The following is a 22,506-nucleotide window of genomic DNA, read 5'->3' as shown; positions in this document are numbered from 1 at the left end:
GTGCAATTCTATGGTCAGTGTCTGGCAGATATTGACCACAGAGTTGCACTGAAGGACCTAGAGATTCCTAGAGAGAACACTCCACTGGGCATCTGAACACCTCCAGTGCAATTCTATGGTCAGTGTCTGGCAGATATTGACCACAGAGTTGCACTGAGGGACCTAGAGATTCCTAGAGAGGACACTCCATTAGGCATCTGAACACCTCCAGTGCAATTCTATGGTCAGTGTCTGGCAGATATTGACCACAGAGGTGCACTGAAGGACCTAGAGATTCCTAGAGAGAACACTCCACTAGGCATGTGAACACCTCCAGTGCAATTCTATGGTCAGTGTCTGGCAGATATTGACCACAGAGTTGCACTGAAGGACCTAGAGATTCCTAGAGAGAACACTCCACTAGGCATCTGAACACCTCCAGTGCAATTCTATGGTCAGTGTCTGGCAAATATTGACCACAGAGTTGCACTGAAGGACCTAGAGATTCCTAGAGAGGTGTTCTTTCAGGTAAAAAACATAGTGGTTTTGTTATTTCTGTTTTTTCCACATTCAGGAGGGTCCAGTGCCCCTAACCCCAGCGAATGTTTAATTTTTTTAAAATAAAATTTTTCAGAGGAACCAAAAGTTGGGATCAAGACTATCAAGATGTACTGCCAGCGAATGCAGGAGGAGAACATCACACGGGCCCTCATTGTGGTACAACAGGGCATGACTCCTTCAGCCAAGCAGGTACCAAAGTCTAGGTGGGCAGAAGGGTTTTGAATAAAGAAGATGCCAGCTGTGCCAGGGGGAGGGCTGGGTGGTAGTTCTGCAGTCAGCAAAGGACTGTGTCCCAGTGTAGGTTATTCTCCCATTTGCTCTGACAGACAAACCAGTTGTTTAAGGGCCTCTGTCCCTTCCATCACTGGTAGACTTCCTCAGGTGCAGGAAGAGCATGCTGTGATATGATAGTCACTGATGCATGTTGCGTAGAAAATGTTATTATGTCTGTTAAGGTATGATTATATAAGCAGTGCAAAATATATGTTGTAAGGTAAGGACCTGGTGAGAGAATGGGATCTTGGGAGTGACTGGCAATTGACTGAGTGTCTGAAGGGATTTTTAAAAAGAGTGGTGTGAGAGCTGAGTCTGTCAGTATTAAGAATTAATTATTTAGGATTAGGAGTTAGAGATGTTAGGAGAATTAATCCGGGTCAGAGTTAGTGAGGATATGAGTGAGACAGAGAGTGAGGGTGCTGCCACATAGCAGATGTAAAGCAGTTTGACACCACTATAACTTCCATGGCTCAATTCTAGAGTTTGTAGTTTTGTGAGATATTTAGCCTTCTTTGTGAGAGAGGTCTGGGGCTTCCCCAAACTGGTTTATTTCTGCAGTGTGGCAGCAGGCTGAGAAATATGAGTGTCACTGGTGGCAACATGTGAGTAAGAGTTAGTGTTGGTCAGAATTTAGAGGTATAAAATAAGTAGTCTCTGGTGTTACGTTCAATTTGTTTGATAAATTATCTTTGTGTTATGCACACATTCCTCTGAGTAAGCTGCCTTGAATCCCTTTTTTGGGATTCCAATAAATGATAAAGCTACATAGGGAATATTGGAAAGCCTGACTTCAGACACAAAGAGTGTTTGTGGTAGCACTTATTCAAGCGTGTTGGGGTCCAGTGATGGGATTAGATGAATTCTAGCTCACATAAGAATGGTGAGGGCATTTGGAAGGTCCCAGATTTGAAACAGTGGTGGGACAGGAGGAGGAGCGCATGGTGGTGGCAGAGATGTGGATAAACAGAAGTCTTCACTATTAGTGTCAGACATGGGATAAAAGGAAGCCGTCATAAAGTCTACTTCCCAACTATCTGAATATTAATTTTTGGAAAAAGTATATGTTTTTAGAGAACCAAGGAGTGTATTGGTTTGAGCGTTGGACTGTGACTCTGGAAACCAGAGCCCTAACCCCGGGAAGTTTCAGATTGTTATATTGTTTAACTGCAGCTAAAGTTTAATCATTTTAAATTTCAAATAATTTAAAAGTTAATTTGGTTGTGACGTGTTTTTTTTAAGTTTATTTAGAATATTATGTAACATTTAAAGAATAGAGAGGGAAATAAGAAATCATCTAGTTATACTAAAAATTAAATATACAAACAAACTCTTGACATACAAACATATATTTACATAAGATCATCGATATCCTTGTGTTTCTAGTTCTTCTTCCTTTACGTTTGGGTATTACTGCGTGTTGTAACTTTATTTGTTTACTCCTATTATCTGACCTGTCATGCTAGATGCTCATGGTGATCTTTAAAATCTTCCATTTAGTATCAATCTTTACTGTTATTTATATATGTATTACTATATCCTTTTCCTCAAAAGTTTTTAAAACGCACCACTCTTTTAGTAGCTTGTAATATTTGGCTATATGTTTCCCTTGTTTATCCATCACGATTTTATCTATTTCATTATTGTCTGTGGTCAGACCAGGTTTTTCCAGCGATGGAGGTGGAAACATCCTATAACGTGGGTTGATTCCATCTCTTGCTCCGAAATAGGCAGGAAAAACAGACTTGAAGGAGTCGATGCCACCAGAAGGAGCAACCCCCTCCATCCCTCAGTCTTTTTCCTGCCTCGCTCCGAGTAGGCTGTGTTTTTCCTTTTCTCCTCCTTCTTTGTCTTAAAGACTTTAATATTTCTTCTAATATTTCTTCTATTCTTCTTATATTCATGATCTGTTCTCTCCTGCAAAAAACAGCAAAGTTTTTCTTTAGTCTTTCTCTATCCCTTTGCCTCTCTAACGGCTGAAACAAAGCCAGGCAGGGAGAGACAGTTCAGAAACTGCTGTGCTGTGAGGCAACAAGGCCCAACTCCAGCATTAAAGAAGAAAAAGACAGCCCAGCCATATCTGGCCGAAGGGGCTGAAGGGCCAGAGAGCCCAGGTGTGGCTGGAGGAGGGAGATCCCTCTGTCCTGGACCAGATGCGCTCCACTTCAATCTCCAACCCCAGGAAGGTGTCTATGCAGTGAGATGGACATCCCAAAAGGAATTGGCGTGGTGGAGGAGGGAATATTCCCTGTCCTTAACCAAAAGGCGCCACACCGCAGTCACCATCCCCAGAAGGGGTTTGAGCGGTGAGATGGACAACCTGAAAAGACCTTGGCGCAGCTGGAGGAGGAAGAACCACCTGTCCTTGGCCAGATTCCGCCCCACTGCAGACATCAAACCTGGGAAGAGGTTTGGGCAGTGAGAGAGAGACAATAAAAACAGACTTCAAGAGGTGAGTGATGATCCTACTTCTAATCCTAGGTTTGTGGGTTTAGATTTACTCCAGAAGTTTGTTTCTGGCTTACATTGCCAGTTTTCAAAGAGATTTCAGTTATCTCATAAATATGACTGGAGAGTTTGTTTCTGGCTTGCATTGCCAGTTTTAAAAGAGTTTCTGGCTTGCATTGCCAGTTTTAAAAGAGTTTCTGGCTTGCATTGCCAGTTTAAAACAGACCTCACCACAAAAATACAAATGGAGAGTTTGTCTCTGGCTTGCATTGCCAGTTTAAAAGAGACCTCAGTTGCACAGAAGTGCAAATGGAGAGTTTCCCTCCAAAACCAACTTCCGCCGCCTCCTCCTCTCCTTCCTCCGTGATCCACTTGGACTAAGGGATCAGAGAGGGTTAACAAAAGGATCTGCCAGGTGTATCATCCCCTAGTTGGATTTTTCAGTCACTCCTTTGGAGAAATTTGCCTAAACAATGTATTTATTGTGCTCCCCTTTTTAAAAGAAGAGGCAAAGCTACAACTTAAGGTGTGGCAGCCATTTTGTTTAAGGACACCAAGTCAAGTCAAAAGAAGAAAGGCTTGCTGCTTCTGCTCCAGTCTGCCTCTCTTAAAACAAAATATTAACTGGAGTTCATTCCTCAGAAGAGGAATCTGATCTGAAATATATATATACCTATATATGTATGTATATATGAAATACAAATAAAAATGAGGGCCCTTCAGTAGCTCCTGAAATCTCTTAGACTTTTGGGGTCTGATGATCTTTTATTATTGCTATATTTGTTTTTATGTTATTATTGTATAAGACAATTAATATATTACAATTTAATGACACCTCGGTGCAATTAAAGCTGTAAGATCCTGATCTTTCTCAAGGGAAGAATGTTCTCCCCGTCCAAACCTGGGCCTTCAACACCAAATACTCCATTTTCATACAGATTTTATGAAGGTCATAAGGCCTCCATAGATTGTTATTGTGAGACCAAATCCAATAGCTCTGTGTGTATATATAGTTACAGCTCACCTCGTTATGGGAATCAGCAGATCCCGCTTGTGATTGCCATAGTTTATGCTCAATGAAAGTTGTTTCTCCTGTTTTCATTTTTTCTAGAGCTATGTGTGGCCTACAGCGCTTGTTAAAAACAAACAAACAAAAAACACTTGAGGTCAAAATAAAGTTCTGCCAGAACATTAAAAAATGGTTTAGGATAGTGGCTATTTCAGGAGACACTAGCCTAAATGGGATTTGATACAATCCAAGACCACAATTGGTTTAGTTCCAGTACAACAACAGATTTGATCAAAGAAATTGACACATAGATGTCCATTACAAACAAAATCTGACATTTCCACCTCTTACTGGAGACCAATTGTTTAGAATAAAGTCTCTTGGCTGAGTCTAAGGACAACAAAAAGACCTTACCATCTTTTATTAAAAAAAAAAAAAGGTTCTTTCCTATGATATTATTATTATTATTGTTATTATTATTATGATGATACATTCCTCAAATGAATAATGAAAACAAGGCCCTGACTTTGCTATATTGTCTAGATATGATAATGGAGAGCCCTTAGAGATCAAGATCGCTCCATCTTCTGACTGAGCATTTTGCAGTGTTACTACACAATGGTTAAGATTTTTAAATAACATTTTCGAGGCCACCCATCCACTCCAATTATTCTACAAGAAACGGTCTTGATTTGCCATAAGGCAAAGGTGACTTTTCTTAGACCAGGGCCTTCAATCCTAGAGACACTCTTCAGAGCTGTCTTCACAAAGCTATCAGATAAGAGTGGGATAAGCCTGCCACATTACACCTAAATTCTGTGTCTGTTAATAAGCTTTATCATTTACCTTGACAGGTAATGGCAAAACTACAGTTCTAACCAATGGATGACTCATTATAAGCCCTGGGTTTCTCCCGTTTATACTCAAGCCTTACGAGACACACATTCCCTCTCTCTTTCACACACATACATATACAATATACATGTATATATACATACCCTAATGAAATGACAGGAAAACGATCATATACAGCATCCTCCTTGGCAATTAGGGCTGCTTCAACTATGTCATTTTCTCAAGGGCTGACCTTATGTGGGCTAAAGATTTTATGAGATCCCTCATAATCAGATAAACATAAAATTATATCAAGACAACCTACAAAATACTCAGAATGGCTGCTTTCTCAGCTGATGCCAGGCCAGATATAATACAATTTGACATAAGGCCACAGGCAGCCTCTATATTGGTCAAGAGGCAGATTTTAAATAAAATCAAACAAATAAACTAAACCACAGACATGTGGATGCCTGTTCTAAACAAAATTTGATAATTTGATTGGTGATATACTCTTTCAACAATCACTGGATCCAATATTGATAAAAAAATTAATGAAAAGGGAAAATCATTTGCTTTTTCACATAATAATAAAAAATGAGGTCCCTTCATCAGGGACAATCCTCCTTTTCCCCCCATAGATACTTATTTTACAAGAGACAATAGGTTTGGCAGACAGTAGTCTGAGCTTAGTTACCAACCTTACCATCTGTCCCAGGAACTGCTTCACCTGAACCTACAACAACAATGTTCAGTAACAATTCTTGTCAAACAATGACACAAATAGCCCCAGTCCTGGCTGACTGGTGCTAAACGATAGGAGGAAGACTGCAGTCTTTCTTTCATCTTTCATAACAAATTCAGCCAGACCTATGGGTCCTCCCAACTCTAAAAATTTGCTCACATATACATATACCATTCTCATCACTATTTCATTGCTTCCTCAAGATACAGGAAAGTAAAGATTCATTGGCTGATACCAAAAGCCACAAGACATCTGATCAATATTGGGACAATTAAAAAACTATAAAAACAAAGAGGCTTGTTCCAATCTTCTTTAATTCTACATTTAAAACAATCAAAAACAAAATTTAGAGTGTGGTGCTAGACCTAAAATGGGTCAATTGGTTTATTAAAAACAAACAAGCAAACAAAAAACAGGGTCAGACTGGAGATTCTCCAGAAAATCCAGGAGGCACTTCAGCTCCATGATTTTGTGTGTCCCTGTTCTTAGTTGTAGTTGTTTCTGCATCCCAATCCACCTACCTCATCACAATTATCTACACACTGCTTACCAGGGAAAGCTTTTTCCATACAAGGCTCTACCATTCAGTCTGTTGTTTTATTCGGTGACACTCACTACACTGACAGGGACACATTAAAACAGTGAGATCTTCTTGTATACCATAACTTCACAATGTCCTGATCAGATCTGTTTCTCTTCCATAAGATGTAACAGATGTCGAGTTGTGCTTTCCTTCCTATCCAGAAAAGGTTTTCTGCTAACTCATAAAAAGGACAACCTAGTTCCATTTCAGAAGCTACAACACTTTGGAGTGGTTGTAGATGCATTGCTGACCAGAGTCTACCTGACCAAACAAAGGTTAAGATCCTTGAAGAACACCTTCAAGCAGGTAGGTTGTTCTCAGTTATCTGACCTAGTGTTACTGGCGCACCGACAGTGCCTGATCTGCTTCAATTAATAGTTTGTCATAAACATGAGGAGCCTAGAGTAGTTCCTCTAGCTATTTCAACAATAAATGGCACAGATATATCACTTGTTCTGACATATACCAAATAAGTTCAAATCCCTTTGAACGGTGGTTGTGCTGCCAATCGAGAAGGATTGTCTGATTTGGCCCCTTAGGGCGATACAAATCATTTTGTTACTCCCAATAAGCAAAATGAATACGACCAACAATCTCTCCCCAATATAAATTGGCTTCAATTAAAACCAATAGTGTTTGTTTTCAACCCAACTACTAACAGCTCAATTCTAATTCAAATTGACAAGTTTATATTAAGGGTTCATATACACCAAATGACTGACCCTATCCAGGTCACTGATGACAAAATCAACATTTCTAATAACTTGATTCAAAAAGTGATTTCAACAACTTTTTGTCACAATTAAATTGTGGCTTGTCTTGGATGCATTTTAACATGCTACAAGAAGATTGAGATATCTCTGTTGTGATCAGTGCAGCTACTTCCTCTGCACTACCAACAATCACATCCATCTAAGATAAATGTAGGACATGACATGGCCTTCATCTTCCACATTTACATGCCACCTCTGTTGAGTTGACTTGAATCAAGAAGAGGCTTCCTTTGGAAGACACATCTGGTGGTTCTCACATAAGTGATATGCCTCAGTTCACCCACCCCATTGGTTTGGGGAGCTTTGGTAAGTCCCACGTTATAGGATGTTTCCACCTCCATCGCTGGAAAAAGGAACATTGGGTCTTACCTGTGAGATGTTCGTTTTCAGCGATGTAGGTGGAAATATCCTCCCCACCCAGAACTGAGGAGGCTGTTTTCCCTTGACTTTGCAAGGGTGGTTGTTAGTTATTTATTTTTAGTTTGACTTTATGATAGTTTCCATTGATTATACTTAGATTTCCATTAAATGCTCTCTGAGTTTGTTTTCTATCCTCGGCTGTAATATTGACTGAGGGATGGAGGGGGTTGCTCCCTCTGGTGGCGACTCCTTCAAGTCTGTTTTTCCTGCCTATTTCGGAGCAAGAGATGGAATCAACCCACGTTATAGGATATTTCCACCTACATCGCTGAAAACGAACATCTCACAGGTAAGACCCAATGTTCCTGTTTCATTATCTATCTTAAAGCAACTCTTTAGATGGTTATATAAAAACCAGTCTTGCATTTTTCCTTTCTCATTTAGTTCTTCGTAAATTTTCATAGTGTATTTCCCTTCTGGTGTTTTTTATTAGTTCTCCGTATCTTAACCATTGTGTATTCTTGTTTTTTGTTCCTCCGTAATATGCTTCTTGTAGAGACACCCATGGGGGAATCAACTTATAAAATTGTTGTTTCACTTTGTACCACACCTTTAGTAATGATCTTCTTACAACGTGATGATTGAAGATATTATTGTCTTTAGGCTTTATATACCACATATATGCGTTAATTCCCAAACTTAAATCAGAGCTTTACAAGTTCAGCAGATTCTCATCTTTCATCATAATCCATTCTTCTATCCAATTAAGACAGGTAGCATAATAGTATAGTTTGAAGGTTGTGACGTGTTTTATATACAGTTGCCTCTCCTAACTTGCAGATCTCAGATCTGTGCCCTTGAATACCCACGGAGGGGTGACCTCCACTATTTCCTATGGCGTGCGCGCCCGGGGGCGCACCCCATTCAAGCCCATGAGGCCTAAATATGTGTGAGCCTCCGAAACTGGAGGGCCAACTGTATAATGTCCTGAAGAGGTTTTTTTCCACATTGCTTTCTCTCTTTCTTTTTCAGTCTCTGGTAGACATGGCACCCAAGTACATCCTTGAACAATTCCTTCAACAGGAGCTGCTGATCAACATCACTGAACATGAGGTGAGGAGGAAAAGGAACAAGCAGACCAAACAGACACTCTAGTTGCATGTCTGTAGGAGGGTCTTAGTATTTGTAACACCCAGGAGTAATAAAATACATGATATTTCCCTTTGTGGAATTCCGAGGTCAGATAATATAAGTATTAGTTCAGTCCCACCAAAAAAGATTTCAGATACAGGGAAGAGTTCTGCCTGAATGCCTAAGCTATGCTGCCAAACTGCAGAATTAATGCAGTTTGACACTGCTTTGTCTGTCATTTATCAGTGTTGTGGAATCCTGGGATTTGTAGTTTGTTGTGGCACCAGAGCTTGCTGACAGAGAAGGCTAAATATCTCACCAAACTACAAATCCCAGTTATCCATAACATTGAGCCATATCAGTTAAAACAGTTAAGTCTATGTCTCCAGCCTTTCTTCACTGTCTTCCCAGTGCTGATGCAGCTAGACAGAGGTTGAGGAGGGAAAGAGGGTTTTGGCAGATGTAAAATAATAAAAGGATTTTCTAAAAGAGAAGCTTCACTGCCAGAGATTTTGTGGACTGAGGTATGCATGTATTTACATGTAAAGGGATGGCCAGTATAATTAGAATTATATCCTGCCTCGATTGCATTTTGTAGAGAGGTGGGATATTAAAAAAAATATTATTATTAATAGTATTATTATTTTAAAAATATATGTTTTTTTAAAGTGTTGGATCTATGCTGTTCAGTGTACTTCAGGCAGTCTCTCTTAGATAGCATAGCTGCTTTCTTGTTCCTACTGAACAAGGAATCTTGTGGTAGCACCTCAGAACTGGTTAGATTTATTGTAGTGTTAAGCTGCTGTATTTGCTTTGAAGAAGTGTTTGTATTCACCATAAGTGACACTGTTTTTGGCTCACATCCTCTTCTGCCTTCTTGCCTCTACAGCTTGTACCTGAACATGTTGTCATGACCAAAGAGGAAGTGACGGAATTACTGGCGCGATAGTATCCTTTTCCCTCCCCAGGCCTGTGGTGCCAGTCAGCTGCTTCCTCCTTCTGCTCACTCTGGGTGGCATTGTTGGCATATGGTAGAGCTGGATGAATTGAAGGGTCTCCTCCCTCCTGTACCTGTGTCACCACTTTGTGCCAGGTCTTAATATGATTGAATGGAAATGTTTTGTGTCTCCCCAGAACTAAGTCCCACTAGGATCTAAAGTGGTGGCTGTTGAACTTGGGACTTGCACAATCCATAATTTAAAACCCTGTCCCCTTGCAATGAGCCCCACTAAATGAAGTAAGACTTTGGACTAGGATTGTTTGAAAGAAGCCCATTGTTGCCTCTCAGTTGAGTCAACCCTGTTCTTGTCCTCTGTTGGTTATATACTTTCCTTTCTGTTCCTGGGAGGAAGGGGAGGCAGTTGTTGTGTGAGTCTTGGTGTGTTTTTCTCTTAACTGTTCTGATCAGCAAGCTGAGAGAGAACCAGCTTCCTAGGATACAAGCCGGTGACCCCGTGGCACGGTACTTTGGAATCAAGCGAGGGCAGGTAAGGAGCCATTTGGTTCTTGTCCTAACCTCCAAACCCCCTTAGCTGCTGGGGGCTGAAAGAGAACTGCTTTCTTGTACCTTGCTTGTGGAGATGTGGTTGTCCTCTGTGGGCAACAAGATGTTAGGATCGGTAGGCATTTGAACAGCCTTCTTGTAACCATATGCTGCTTCCAACTACCAGTTTTAGAGCTACAGGTCTATATTAAATGTTGCTCCAGCCCATCCAACACCTAGATTGAGCAAAGTGGGACATGCAGCAAAATGATTTTTCCACACCCTCCCACCAGCAAGTGAGGCTGTGACAAGGAATTGTACAGGAATGCTGCTTTTGATGGTTCCAGCCTCGCTTGCTGGCAGCAGAGCCCTGGAAATGTCACCCCCCCCCTTCTGCCACCAATTGAAAGCTTAACAGACTTCCCTTGCCTGTTCTGGCTGTTGACTCTGAAGGTGGGTTGAATACATAACTAAGTAACTGATGTAAAATATTGGTGAACATCTTTAAAAGAAATCCTAAACAATGGCCTAAATCCTTTTGTTAGTCCCAACTGGAGTAGACCCATTGAATCAGTGTCATCATTCAGCAGTTGTTTCAGCGCGCACATGTCTTATTTGGGACTAACCAAGGGATTCTAGCTATTGCCTCTTCCCACCTCCACCAGAAACAACATGGGATAGTGACTTTCCTTTCCATTTAGTTTGGTTTGACTGGGGACAGCTTTGATAAGTAATTTCTCTTTATTATTTTTTTATGTTGATGTGGTTCTATTAGGATGATATTTTATTATTTTTTTAAACCACCCTGGTGTAATGAAATGAAAGGGGGCATGAAACTGGGTGGATAAATAAATAAATCCAGTACAGCTGTAAAATTAGGGTGTTTATTCTGGTTAGAAAACAGGGATGCTTGGATGCTGGGAGAGACACAGGTAGCCTGTTTTTGTTCCCATGGAAAGCTGCAGTTGTGTGTTTTCAGTCTAAAATGGAACCCAGGAGCCATTTCTGCTTGAACCTCTTGGTTATTTTGGTCAATTTGGAGAGCATTTCATGGGTGTATTTTGGGCCAAAACGTGTTTACTGTTTTCTTTTGAGTGGAAGGAGATCTGGTGGATCAGTTCATGTCCTGCCCTCTGTGGAGGTTCTACTCTGTTTAGGTGGCCAGGCCAATTTGGAGCATTCTCCAAATGTTTTTCATGCTCTTTAGCCATCTGCCCAAGGTACCAACTGTAGGTTGAGTAAAGGCCACAACTGCTCTGGAGGCCAGTGGTTAACCTCAAAAGGTTCCCAAGCAATTTATATCCTTCTTTCTCCAGGTGGTGAAGATAATTCGTCCCAGCGAGACGGCTGGCCGGTACATCACCTACAGGCTGGTGCAGTAGTCGAGACACTTCCTCAGGTATTTTGACCTCTCTGCCTCATAGGATTCTGAGAAGTGCACAGAAAGGAGGGCTATTTCCCCATTGTGGAAACTTACTGAGTTCCGCACTTCTGATAAACACCTATTTTTCAAAGTTTGCATTTAATCCAAAGCTAGTTCTGATAGTGCCTTTTGTTACCTTGTAGCTTGGCTGAAGCCACCTTCTGGTGTACAGCAGAGACAATTGCCTGCATTGTTGAACTGTTACAAGACTAGATCAGCATTTCTGTCTTCGCAGGAAGCCCGTGGTGTGCGCGCGCTTGACACCTTGGGACCCGAAGGGTCTTGATCAAAACAAACTTGTTGTTAAAGACAACACAGACACCCATGCCCCAGTAAATGCTCGAAGCTGGATCCACACTTATGCTGCTGGATAAAATAGGACTAGACTCTGGGAATCCAGGAGTTGTTGACGGAACAAGATGCTCCTTTTCCTTTTTTTACATATGCCTGAAGGACAGTTGCCTAGCAGAGTCCTCTTGCTTTGAGTACTGCTAGAATCAAACCTGAATGCTTGTCGGCATATCTAGAAATGTACCTGGATAAAGGACATGGTCCTCTAAAATATCTGTCATAATGTAACTTCTATTTTAATAAAATATTGGAATGAGTCCTGTATTGTTTTCAGCCCTTCCATTTTCCTGCAGCATGGAATTGCCCTTCCAGTGAAATGCCAATCTCCTGATTTCGCCCTTCCTTTCTGAGGATTAGGGAGCCCAGTGACTTCTAGAAAATGATAGGAATCTCACCACACTGTCTTAAGAGAGAAGTACAGTCAGTTTTCCATGTACACGGATTCTTTAGCCAGAGAGTCAAGCACCCATGGCTTGAAAATATTAAAATATATATATAAATTCCCCAAAGCAAACCTTTATTTTGCCATTTTATAGAAGGGGCACCATTTTACTATGCCACTGTGTTTAATGGGACTTCAGCATCCATGGATTTGGGTATCCATGGGTTGTCCTGGAACCAAACCCAGTGGATACCATAGGCCTACTGTATAGATGTGGGTATAGTTCACACACTTTATTTGCATACAGCACTTACAAAAACCTTTCACAATGTGATATAGTTGCTTAAAATTGAGAAATATGCTATAATAAAAATGACAAGAAAGATATACTTATATACAAATAATTAAAAGCAGAAGTTTAAGATTTGTGCATACACTCATTAATCCAAGCAGTACAAATATGAAACAAAACACTCAGACCCACAGTACCATTCCATCTTTGTTGCAGGTGCTTTTAACTTTACACACTTACATTTAGTAGATAAATTGGCAGTGCTTTCTCAGTAACTGAAATAGTTTAGCACATGTGAGTCTAAGACGTACCTTGCCTTACAGTTCTGGATTTTGAAATTGGGGCTCTAAAAGAGATATACTTCCAAATGTGTTGCTGCAGAAGTAAGGAGCATTTTTACAGTTCTAAAATTCTGTATCTAAAGTAACTGATTTTTGTTTTACTTTCATACACCATCATGCACAATGATACCCTCCCACTAGCATCTTTTGCTGCCAAATCCACACAGGATGTACCAGGTAAGCATTCTAACCTGGAGCATTGCCACCTGGACAATTGTAAATGATGTCTGGCATTCAGTAGCCTAGTTCACTTTTAAGAGCCAGCATCTGCATCAGGCAAAGAAGGTCAGACTTCACCTGGAATCCTTTATGTCCAGTTTTGGGCACCACAATTCCAGAAGGATGTGGTCAAACTAGAGCATGCCTAGAGAGCAACCAAAATGGTGAAAGATTCAGAAACCACCTATGAGGAATGGCTTAGGGAGCTGGGTATCTCTAGACTGGGAAAGAGAAGGTTAAAAGATGATAGCCCTGTTTAAATATTTGAAGGGGTGTCATATTGAAGATGGAGCAAGCTTGGTTTTTTTGCTGCTCCAGCGACCAGGCCACAGCAATGGATTCAAGATACAGGAAAAGAGATTCCATCTCAACATACCAACATAAGGATTACCAGTTCAGGTTAATAAGAGGAGAACTTTAAAAGGAGCCTGGTGTTACTAAAATATGTAATATCCCTTAGTTGAGTTCTGTTCCTCAAATAAAAGATATAAGAGAAATGTGCCAATCTTACAGAGGACAAGGTTCCCAACCTTCAAGTAAGGGACATTTCTTATAATACATGCCTGCCCTATAGGGGACATGCTTTTTGGTCCTCGGATAAGGGACATTGCTCATAAGGAAATACTAGCCATTCCTGTAAAGGACAAGCTTTCTGGCATTCAAATAAGGGACATCTCTTATAATAAGGGACACCTGACACTCCTTAGGCCTTCACCAAGATACAGAAAATGCCACAACGAGCACATACATGTATCTCCTTTCCACACTCCGCTCAGAGGACCGTGATGAGCCCACCGCTCTGACAATCTGGCTGCATGTGCACTTATATATATGGACAAGAGAGCTAGCCTGGTAACGAAGAAGAAAAACAAGTGGCAGACTTGGGAGCCATCCCACCAATGCTTGCCCAGTTGCTCTCTCACTGTTTATAAATCTGTAATGCCAAGAAGCCCATTACCACTGGCGTTCCTCCCTCTGCTTACAGATTTCATAAGACAATCATCCCCTCTTGATTTGCTTGATTTGGGCAAAGTATGAGCTGCTTCTCTTTACCATCGTTCCCACTTCCTTGGGTCAGTCTTCATTTACTTTGCTCCTCCAGGATACAGTGATGGAGGGAAAAGAAAGTGCCAAAGCAAAGAATACTAGCCAAAGGCAGTTGTGGCAATGGCAGAGAGTGGGAGCTCAGGGCCAATTGCTGAGAAGCAGCCATTTAACAACTGGTTTGGGTGAGCCAAAGCAAACCAGCTGAATGACCCACTGGCTGGATATGCATTCTCCTAGCCTTCAACTGTTATGTGCATGGTCTCACTCTGGAGGCCAGCAAAAGAAATGCATGCACCATGGGGTATTGCCCAAGCATCTTGCAACCAGAGTGTGAGGAGGTGGTGTTGTTGGATTGGTTGGTGTTATAGCCCCCTAGCATCTTCCGCCTGCCAGTGTTTCATCCTCTTTCCCAAAGACGGCGTCCTCGCCTGGATCACAGTCGCCTTCCCCCCGAGGTGAGTGATGCAGTGGCAGCAAGACGTCCTCAGAGTCTGACTGCCCAGCGCTGCACCTCCAGCTCCGTGTTCCTTCCTCGGTGGCTTCGTCTGCCAAGGGGGTTTCCTCGTCTCCACTGGACTCGCTGTGCTGAGCCATGACCATCTGCAGGTCTCCTTCGATACCAGGCTCCCTGCCATCTTCTAGGTCCGAATCTGAATCAATAAAGCGCGCTCTAGATTCTGTGCGGGGAGAGAAAGAGAGAAAATCTTCCAAGGGCCAGGGAAGTCAGAAGAGCCTCCTTGGCTCTCCCATCCACCAGTGTATCTTTACAAAAGCCCAGGATGAGACACAGATTGGAGGAATACTATACAATGGCTGAGATTCTGCATCTCAGTATACATTTTATAATTTTACGAATCTAGCTACACTACAGAAAATCTGTTAGAAAATTGCAAAGATGGGGCATCTCCACAGCAGCAAAAGTGTGCCAATGTGCACCGAGCACTTCTGATGTGCATTAGATGCTCCTGTTGTCCTCTGGCACTTCCTAGCCAGTGTCCAGAGCAGAGGTAGGCAACCTGCGGCCCGCGGGCCGGATGCGGCCCGGCAAGGCCTTGGGACCGGCCCCCGCCCGGTCCTGCTGCCGATTGCCACCGGAGCCTTTGGCCTCTCGCGTGGGGCCTTTGGCCTATCAGGAGGAGGTGGGCAAGGGGGGGCAAGCGGCGGGCAAGGGGGGTAAGCGACGGGCAAGGGGGGCAATTGTCTATAGAAGCCTCCGAAACATGCATTTATATTAACATTTTTTTAAAAATCAGCAAATTTTTTTGCGTGTCCTCAATTTTTTTTAAAAAAGTGTCCTCCATTTGAAAATTTTGTTCTACATTTGACCCGGTTTATTTATTTATTTAATTTTAAAAAAATTTTTAAAATTATTTAATTTTTGGCTTCGGCCCCCCAGTTGTCTGAGGGACAGCAACCCGGCCCCTGGCTCAAAAAGCTTGCCTACCCCTGGTCCAGAGGCACAACAGTGGCCATTGCACATCAGTGGCACATCAGATGCTTCAGCGGTTACCATTGTACAACTGAGACCTATATGTAGTTAACGTCAAACCAGCCCCAGAGTAGCTTTGGAAAGGTAATGACATACACCTATACTTTTTTCTTGAAGGGCCATTGACACTGGGCTACAAATGGAGTAGCAATCCCATGAGAGTCAAATATGGAGAGCACTCAAAGGAATCCAGAGGAATAAAATATCTCTCCCAAGTGTCAGTGGATGGCTGTTAATGTTTTATTTTGGGGAAAAAGTCCAACTCATACCCACCAAATTTTTGTAGATGAAAATTGGAACACATGTGGCCAAGCAACATCTCAGGGTGGTCAAAATGACAAAAGGTACGAAAGAGGAAGGATGCAAAACAGGAGAGTCTGAAGCAGTTTGCATTTGCCTGACCCAACAGGGAAGAGCCCTGGTGGCACAGTGGTTAGTTAAATGCCTGTACTGCAGCCACTCACTCATAAACCACAAGGCTGTGAGTTCGATACCAGCCGGGGGCTCAGGGTCAACTCAGCCTGGCATCCTTCCAATGTTGCTAAAATGAGTCCCCAGCTTGTTGGGGGCAATTGGCTTTAGTGCACGGATAAATGGTATAGAAATCTACTTGCTATTGCTACTTGCTATGGCAAGATCTCTTCCCTGCTGTTACAACTTTTGCACTTTGAACTCAGTTTGCACCAACTGAAGTAAGTTGAGGACAAAGGGGGAAGCTGAGGAGGAGAGAGAGCTGGGACATTTTAAAAACAGATGAGAAGTGGGACGGCAGAGGATTAAACTGAGAGTATCCCTGCCAAATCGGGACAATCAGAAGGTGATTAGAAAGCATGATTCCATCTCACCTCCGTATAAGTCCTCATGAAGAGCTGCCTCTGCCTGGTCAGGAGTTGGAAGATGGTATGGGACTCCATCATGTGGTTGAACACTGGTGTTCTCCTGCACATGAGAGACAAGATCTTAGTGGGACCAAGCTAGCCAAAGGACATCATTGGCACGCAGGTTTCCCTCTTGCAATGCCACCCTGCTCCCAAAATTTCCACTCACCTGGTTCCCAATGGGTTCCTTCTCTTCTTCCTCCTCCTCCTCTGCAGCTTCTTCCAAACCATCTGCAAACGTCTGGTCAGTTTCAAAGATGGCAGAGTAGAAGATGATGAGTGCTTCAATGATCCGTGCCTGATGGGGGTAGTCAACCAGGGAAGAGAGGGAAATGGTGGCTTCGATGGGTCGAGGGCGCATTAATGTGGGGCCGAAGACGATGCCCAGGTTGCCGGAGGTCATCTTGTTCTCTTGTTCAACTTCCACAATCCTGGGAGAGGATTTGGACAAAATGAGGCATGACTCGAGTAGAAACTGAGAAATGGAAAACATGAGGAAACTGGAAATTCAGGGAAGTGTCTGAAGCTGGCTTGCCAATTCTGCTGGGGATGCTGTGGCTCAGTGTTTCCCAGACTTTGGTCTTCCAGTTGTTTTGGACTCCAGCTCCCAGAATTCCTGACTGTTGGCCAAACTGACTAGGGCTTCTGGGAGATGAAGTACAAAAACATCTGGCGAGCCAAAGTTATTCTAGCTGGAGCCTCTGTATTAAGTGGAGGGCTGAACTAGACGACCCAGGGGACCCCTGCCAACTCTTGGACCCTTGGATTCTGCAATCCTCCTTGAAACCCTAGAGAGTAACTGCTGCCCATCAAGATAGTCAATCAATTATTTATTGATCGATTGGCCCATGGTGGATTTGGTTGGTTTTTCCTCAATTTGAGGCAGTTCTCTGCAAATTGGAGCGCCTCGTATATCAACACTTGGGTTCCTGGAAGATTTCCATCTGCCTCAAAATTGGAAGTCCACAGCCCAAGCAAGGACCTACCTTCTCAGGTGCTGCACAATGAACTTCATGGTGGCCAAGTTCTCCGGCGGAAGTTCCTTCAGCAGCTCTCGCAGTTTGGCCACCAGCACCAGCACCACTTTCTCCGTCTCGGCTCCTTTGTCCACCATCTCGGCCACACTCTTCCCGGCCTTGCCCCCCTCAGTTCCCCCCTGCAGGCTCTCCTTGGCCAACCCCATCAGGCTGTTGTACATCCGGAATGGCAGGATGGGTTCTGGGAGCTGCAGAACAGGTGAGGATCAAGGGAAATGGCATTAATCCATAGAGGAAAGAAAAAGGAGCACAAGAAGGAATTTACAACAAAGTATAAAATATGGGACTCATACCACCCCCACATCCCACGATACCTGAAATTTCAAAAACTGGGTGGTTAATCTCTCTATATATATGTATATATGTATTGTGTGTGTGTGTGTGTGTATCTATATCTCTATGTATGTATATATCTATATATTGATATCTGTGTGTGTATCTCTCTGTGTATCGCACTCTCTCTTTATATTATATCTTTCTATCTCTTAGAGCCTTTAGGGCTGAAGGGCGGGGTATAAATACCATAAGTAAATAAATAAACATCCTTATATCTGTTTTTATATATGTATATGTCTATATGTGTACGTGTATATACTGTATTTATATGTGTGTGTGTGTCTGTATGCATCACTATCTGAGTGTGTATGTAAGTATATAATTATCTCTATATCTTTCTCTATTTCTCTCTCTCTCTCTCTCTCTCTCTATATATATATATATATATATATATATATCAAACTCTCTCTCAGTATCTCTCTCTTAATTTCTGTCTCTCCCAATCCGTTTCTCAATACCTCTTTCACAGTCTCTCTCTCTCTCTCTCTCTCTCAGTCTCCCTCCCACTTTTCTCTCGAAACTGAGACCCAAAGTGGCTTACAGTCTAAAACCACAGTACAATTAAAAACTTTCAAAAATGACTATTGGATATACATCTAAATAAATAAATATACATACGCCAAATGTTGAACACTAGAAACATAGAGTCAAAGATTTGAGGTGCCAACTCCGCAACCCTGCGCACCGGAGCAGCCGGAGTCTCACCTGGCGCAGGTAGAGCTTCAAGACGTTGCTGATGTCGTGGGGAGAAGCCTGGGACAACTCCACCAGCTCTTTCCCATTCTCAAAGGCCTGGCACAGCTTCTCCACCCGGGTTTTCACCCCATTGACACGATAGATGCCCTGCAGGAGACAGAGAAGGGAGGCTTGGAAGAAAAACTGGGGGCTCGGCTGGGTTTGTGCTAGCTACTCCTGGTAGCCCCTGGGCATAGTTGCCTTTTAGCCATTTTGACTGCTTGCCTATGGAGTGCAAGAGGGTTTGCACTGGCCAGCAGCAGCACTCTAAGATCTGTGACATCTCAAAAATGGGGAGCCTTTTTCAGGCCAGATTTGGTTGCAGAGAAGTTACTGGGGTTGCATTTCAGGGATGGGATGGGGCCAAAAATAATCAGATTTTTTTACTCAAAACCATTCATGCCAGTAATGAAGCTCTGCTGCTGCTGTTGTTTTTTTTTTCCAACCAGCATGATCTAGTGGTTTGAGCGCTGGACTACAGTTCTGGAGATCAGGGTTCAAATCCCACCTCGGCCATGAAACCCACTGGGTGACCCTGAGCGTATATGATAGGTTTGCCTTAGGGTTGCTGTAAGTTGGAAAGGACTTGAAGTCACACAATAACAACAACAACAGCTTCTAATTGAGATGTTTGTTTTGGTGTGTTTTTAATGGGTTTATAATTTTAACTTAGCATTTTAAAGGATTTTACTGTTATATTATTATAGCTTTGCTGGAGTTCCTGTGGACTGCACTTGATGGGGCTCTAGGATTCTGTGATTCTATGATAACAGAGATGAATATAGGTTTGAAGGAATGCTTTGCAAGATCTACCAGAGAGAAGAGTTCAGTCCTATTCCTCTGCCACCTTACTGATCAGAAATCATTTCTGATCAATAAGGTGGCAGAGGAACAGAACAGATTGAGTCTCCCTTATAGGATCAGCTTGGGATCAGAAGCGTTTTGGATTTTGGATTATTATTTTTTGGGGGACGTCGGAACACCTGTATTTGCGTATAATGAAATATCTTGGAGATGGGACCCAAGTTTAAACATTAAATTCATTTGTGTTTCCTATACACCTTATACACATACCCTGAAGGTAATTTGATACTATTTTTAATAATGCTGTGCATGAAACAAAGATGGTCACTATCACAGCAAAGGAAAGCAAAAGTGTCACTATGTAAGCCATCCACGAACGATGAAAACACCATGAACCCCTGAACACTCCAAGAGGATGTTCCCACTTAGGATTTGATACGAATTAAAATAAAACGTTTTTAATAAAATCGAATTAAAATAACACAGTTGTTATCCCGCTTTCAGAATCGCTTTATTCATCGTTCCCATCTGCTTGTTTAATTCGGATTTTTTACCTGCAAGCGTTCAGTAAGCGTTCTCACTTGGCATGAAATCGGTGTTAAAATAAAGCGACTCTTCTCCTCCATACCTTATTTGGAGTTGTCAATCAATAGTACATCAGAATGACGTAACGTTAACCCGGATTATTTGGAAGCGATTTATCTATTGACATCGTTTCCATTTCATTGACCGTTTGTGAAATGATGTATTTTTGGCGGTTTTTTTTTTTAATGAACCAATCAAGGCGCTTAAACGATCAAACGTCATAAGCGCTGTCAGCCTTATATACATTTTCCCTCCGAATTTAGTAGGAAACCCAAGCTCTTTCCAGAGGAACTATGGGATAGGTTTTCTTCATGTCTCCCAAGACAGCCAGGGAGAAACCCTTGACAGAGCCCATAGATGAATGGGGGAAGCTTCTGGCAAAGCGAATTTATTAGTAGGAAACCCAAGCTCTTGCCAGAGGAACTATGGGATAGGTTTTCTTCATGTCTCCCAAGACAGCCATGGAGAAACCCTTGACAGAGCCCATAGATGAATGGGGGAAGCTTCTGACAAAGCGAATTTATTAGTAGGAAACCCAAGCTCTTGCCAGAGGAACTATGGGATAGGTTTTCTTCATGTCTCCCAAGACAGCCATGGAGAAACCCTTGACAGAGCCCATAGATGAATGGGGGAAGCTTCTGGCAAAGCGAATTTATTAGTAGGAAACCCAAGCTCTTGCCAGAGGAACTATGGGATAGGTTTTCTTCATGTCTCCCAAGACAGCCAGGGAGAAACCCTTGACAGAGCCCATAGATGAATGGGGGAAGCTTCTGACAAAGCGAATTTATTAGTAGGAAACCCAAGCTCTTGCCAGAGGAACTATGGGATAGGTTTTCTTCATGTCTCCCAAGACAGCCATGGAGAAACCCTTGACAGAGCCCATAGATGAATGGGGGAAGCTTCTGGCAAAGCGAATTTATTAGTAGGAAACCCAAGCTCTTGCCAGAGGAACTATGGGATAGGTTTTCTTTATGTCTCCCAAGACAGCCAGGGAGAAACCCTTGACAGAGCCCATAGATGAATGGGGGAAGCTTCTGACAAAGCGAATTTATTAGTAGGAAACCCAAGCTCTTGCCAGAGGAACTGTGGGATAGGTTTTCTTCATGTCTCCCAAGACAGCCAGGGAGAATCCCTTGACAGAGCCCATAGATGAATGGGGGAAGCTTCTGGCAAAGCAGGGAGGGAGCACTCTTCCCAAAGATTCTCTTTCTAGGGTTGGAGGAGAAGGCAGATTCCGTTTGAGAAAGAGAGGGAGAAAGGCTCTATCCCCCCCCCCCCCATTGATCAGAGCCCTTCCCTGCCTGGGCGAGATCAGATGCCACCTCGTGAGGAGCTTTCCCTTCCCTGCCTGGGCAAGATCAGAGCCCAAGCGGGCAGGGAATGCCTCTTTGAGAGGAGCCTTCCCTTCCTGCCTCTCCTCCGTTAGAAATGGGCTCTCCCCACACAGAGGGAAGATTGCAATCCACCGGGAGAAGCCTTGTAATCCTTTGCAGATGCAGGCGCTGGAGCAGCCGGGACTTCAGGCGCTTAAAGCGCTGAAGAGATTAAGCGCCTGTAAACCATTAAAATAAAAAATAAAAATAATCCTTATCTCTTATTGAAAGACCACAGCGGACAAAGGGGTGAGGGAAGCAAAAATGGCGACAGCCACGACGGATGGGGACAGAAAGGGCAACTCCCCCAAGGACAGCCCCCATCGCAGTCAGCTCCTCCCATCCTTCTAGCCCGATTCAAATGCTATCGTTCTCATCTAAATACTCCTGTTCCTAACTCGAATCAAGGGAAAAACACTAGGTAGGACCCTAGTGTTTTTTTAACACGCGTTAAATGAGGAAAACACGGATTTAATTTTTATCCCGCTTCAGGATTCGATTTCTAGTGGGAACGATTCCGGGGTGCTCTAGAACCATTCTAGATTTAAACCGGATCCTAATGGGAACGCTGCCTAAAGGATACGATTCAGAACGCGGGGTTTCCCCTAGTGGGAACATCCTCCAAGGGGTTTAGAGTTTTTCAGATTTTGGGATGCCAAACAAGGCAGACTTAACCTGTAAAGTAATCTGGGATTTTAGGCTCCGCCACTCTCCATCACAGGCACCTCACCTTGGTCCTCATGGCACGCTTTTCAATCTCCAGGACGCACTTTTTGACAATGAAGGGGATGCCATCAGGGCTGGTGCGAGAGGCCTGCAGGAAGTCCTGGCCAAAGAGTTGCAGCTTCCCTTGGAGTTTCTTGTGGCCGCACTGGATGGCCAGCGTCTCCAGGCACTTTTTGTGGCAGGCCAGATAACACTGCAAAAGGACATGGCCCGGGGTCAGAGAGAGAAAAGATGGGAAGTTGGAGAGGCAGAAAAACAGACACACAACACAACTTCCAATGGATATGAAGGGCCCATTGTAAACGCATT

The 22,506-nt window shown here is 42.9% G+C and overlaps 2 protein-coding genes across 4 annotated transcripts in view; one reads left to right on the top strand and one right to left on the bottom strand.

Moving 5' to 3' along the window:
* Positions 1-12,210, top strand: LOC149308510 (DNA-directed RNA polymerases I, II, and III subunit RPABC1-like). Of its 2 annotated transcripts, none has more exons than XM_089535877.1 (6): positions 1-729; positions 8,598-8,678; positions 9,586-9,644; positions 10,105-10,183; positions 11,496-11,578; positions 11,838-12,210. In XM_089535877.1, the coding sequence occupies exons 1-5, from the start codon at positions 646-648 to the stop codon at positions 11,559-11,561; spliced, it is 369 nt and encodes a 122-aa protein (XP_089392003.1). In that variant the 5' UTR covers positions 1-645; the 3' UTR covers positions 11,562-11,578; positions 11,838-12,210. The 2 variants fall into 2 exon arrangements, with proteins under 2 accessions (XP_089392003.1, XP_089392002.1); XM_089535876.1 differs by having other exon boundaries at positions 2-729; positions 11,746-12,210.
* Positions 12,211-12,419: 209 nt separating this feature from the next.
* The window catches only part of LOC149308509 (rho GTPase-activating protein 45-like), a 46,972-nt gene continuing 36,885 nt past the window's right edge, over positions 12,420-22,506 (bottom strand). For both annotated transcript variants that reach the window (XM_089535871.1, XM_089535870.1), the window contains exons 17-22: positions 22,202-22,390; positions 18,680-18,817; positions 17,588-17,826; positions 16,771-17,032; positions 16,569-16,662; positions 12,420-14,911 (exon numbers count right to left, since the gene is read on the bottom strand). In XM_089535871.1, coding sequence (XP_089391997.1) covers positions 14,607-14,911; positions 16,569-16,662; positions 16,771-17,032; positions 17,588-17,826; positions 18,680-18,817; positions 22,202-22,390 — 1,227 coding nt within the window. In that variant the 3' untranslated portion in view covers positions 12,420-14,606. The remainder of the gene's footprint in view (positions 14,912-16,568; positions 16,663-16,770; positions 17,033-17,587; positions 17,827-18,679; positions 18,818-22,201; positions 22,391-22,506) is intronic.

Source organism: Sceloporus occidentalis, unplaced genomic scaffold, assembly GCF_023333645.1.
Source record: "Sceloporus occidentalis isolate IW3139 unplaced genomic scaffold, rSceOcc1.0.p SCAF_8, whole genome shotgun sequence".
Classification (NCBI taxonomy): domain Eukaryota; kingdom Metazoa; phylum Chordata; class Lepidosauria; order Squamata; family Phrynosomatidae; genus Sceloporus; species Sceloporus occidentalis.
The sequence above is the reverse complement of the archived record's forward strand: the minus strand, read 5'-3'. Positions and strand labels throughout refer to the sequence as shown.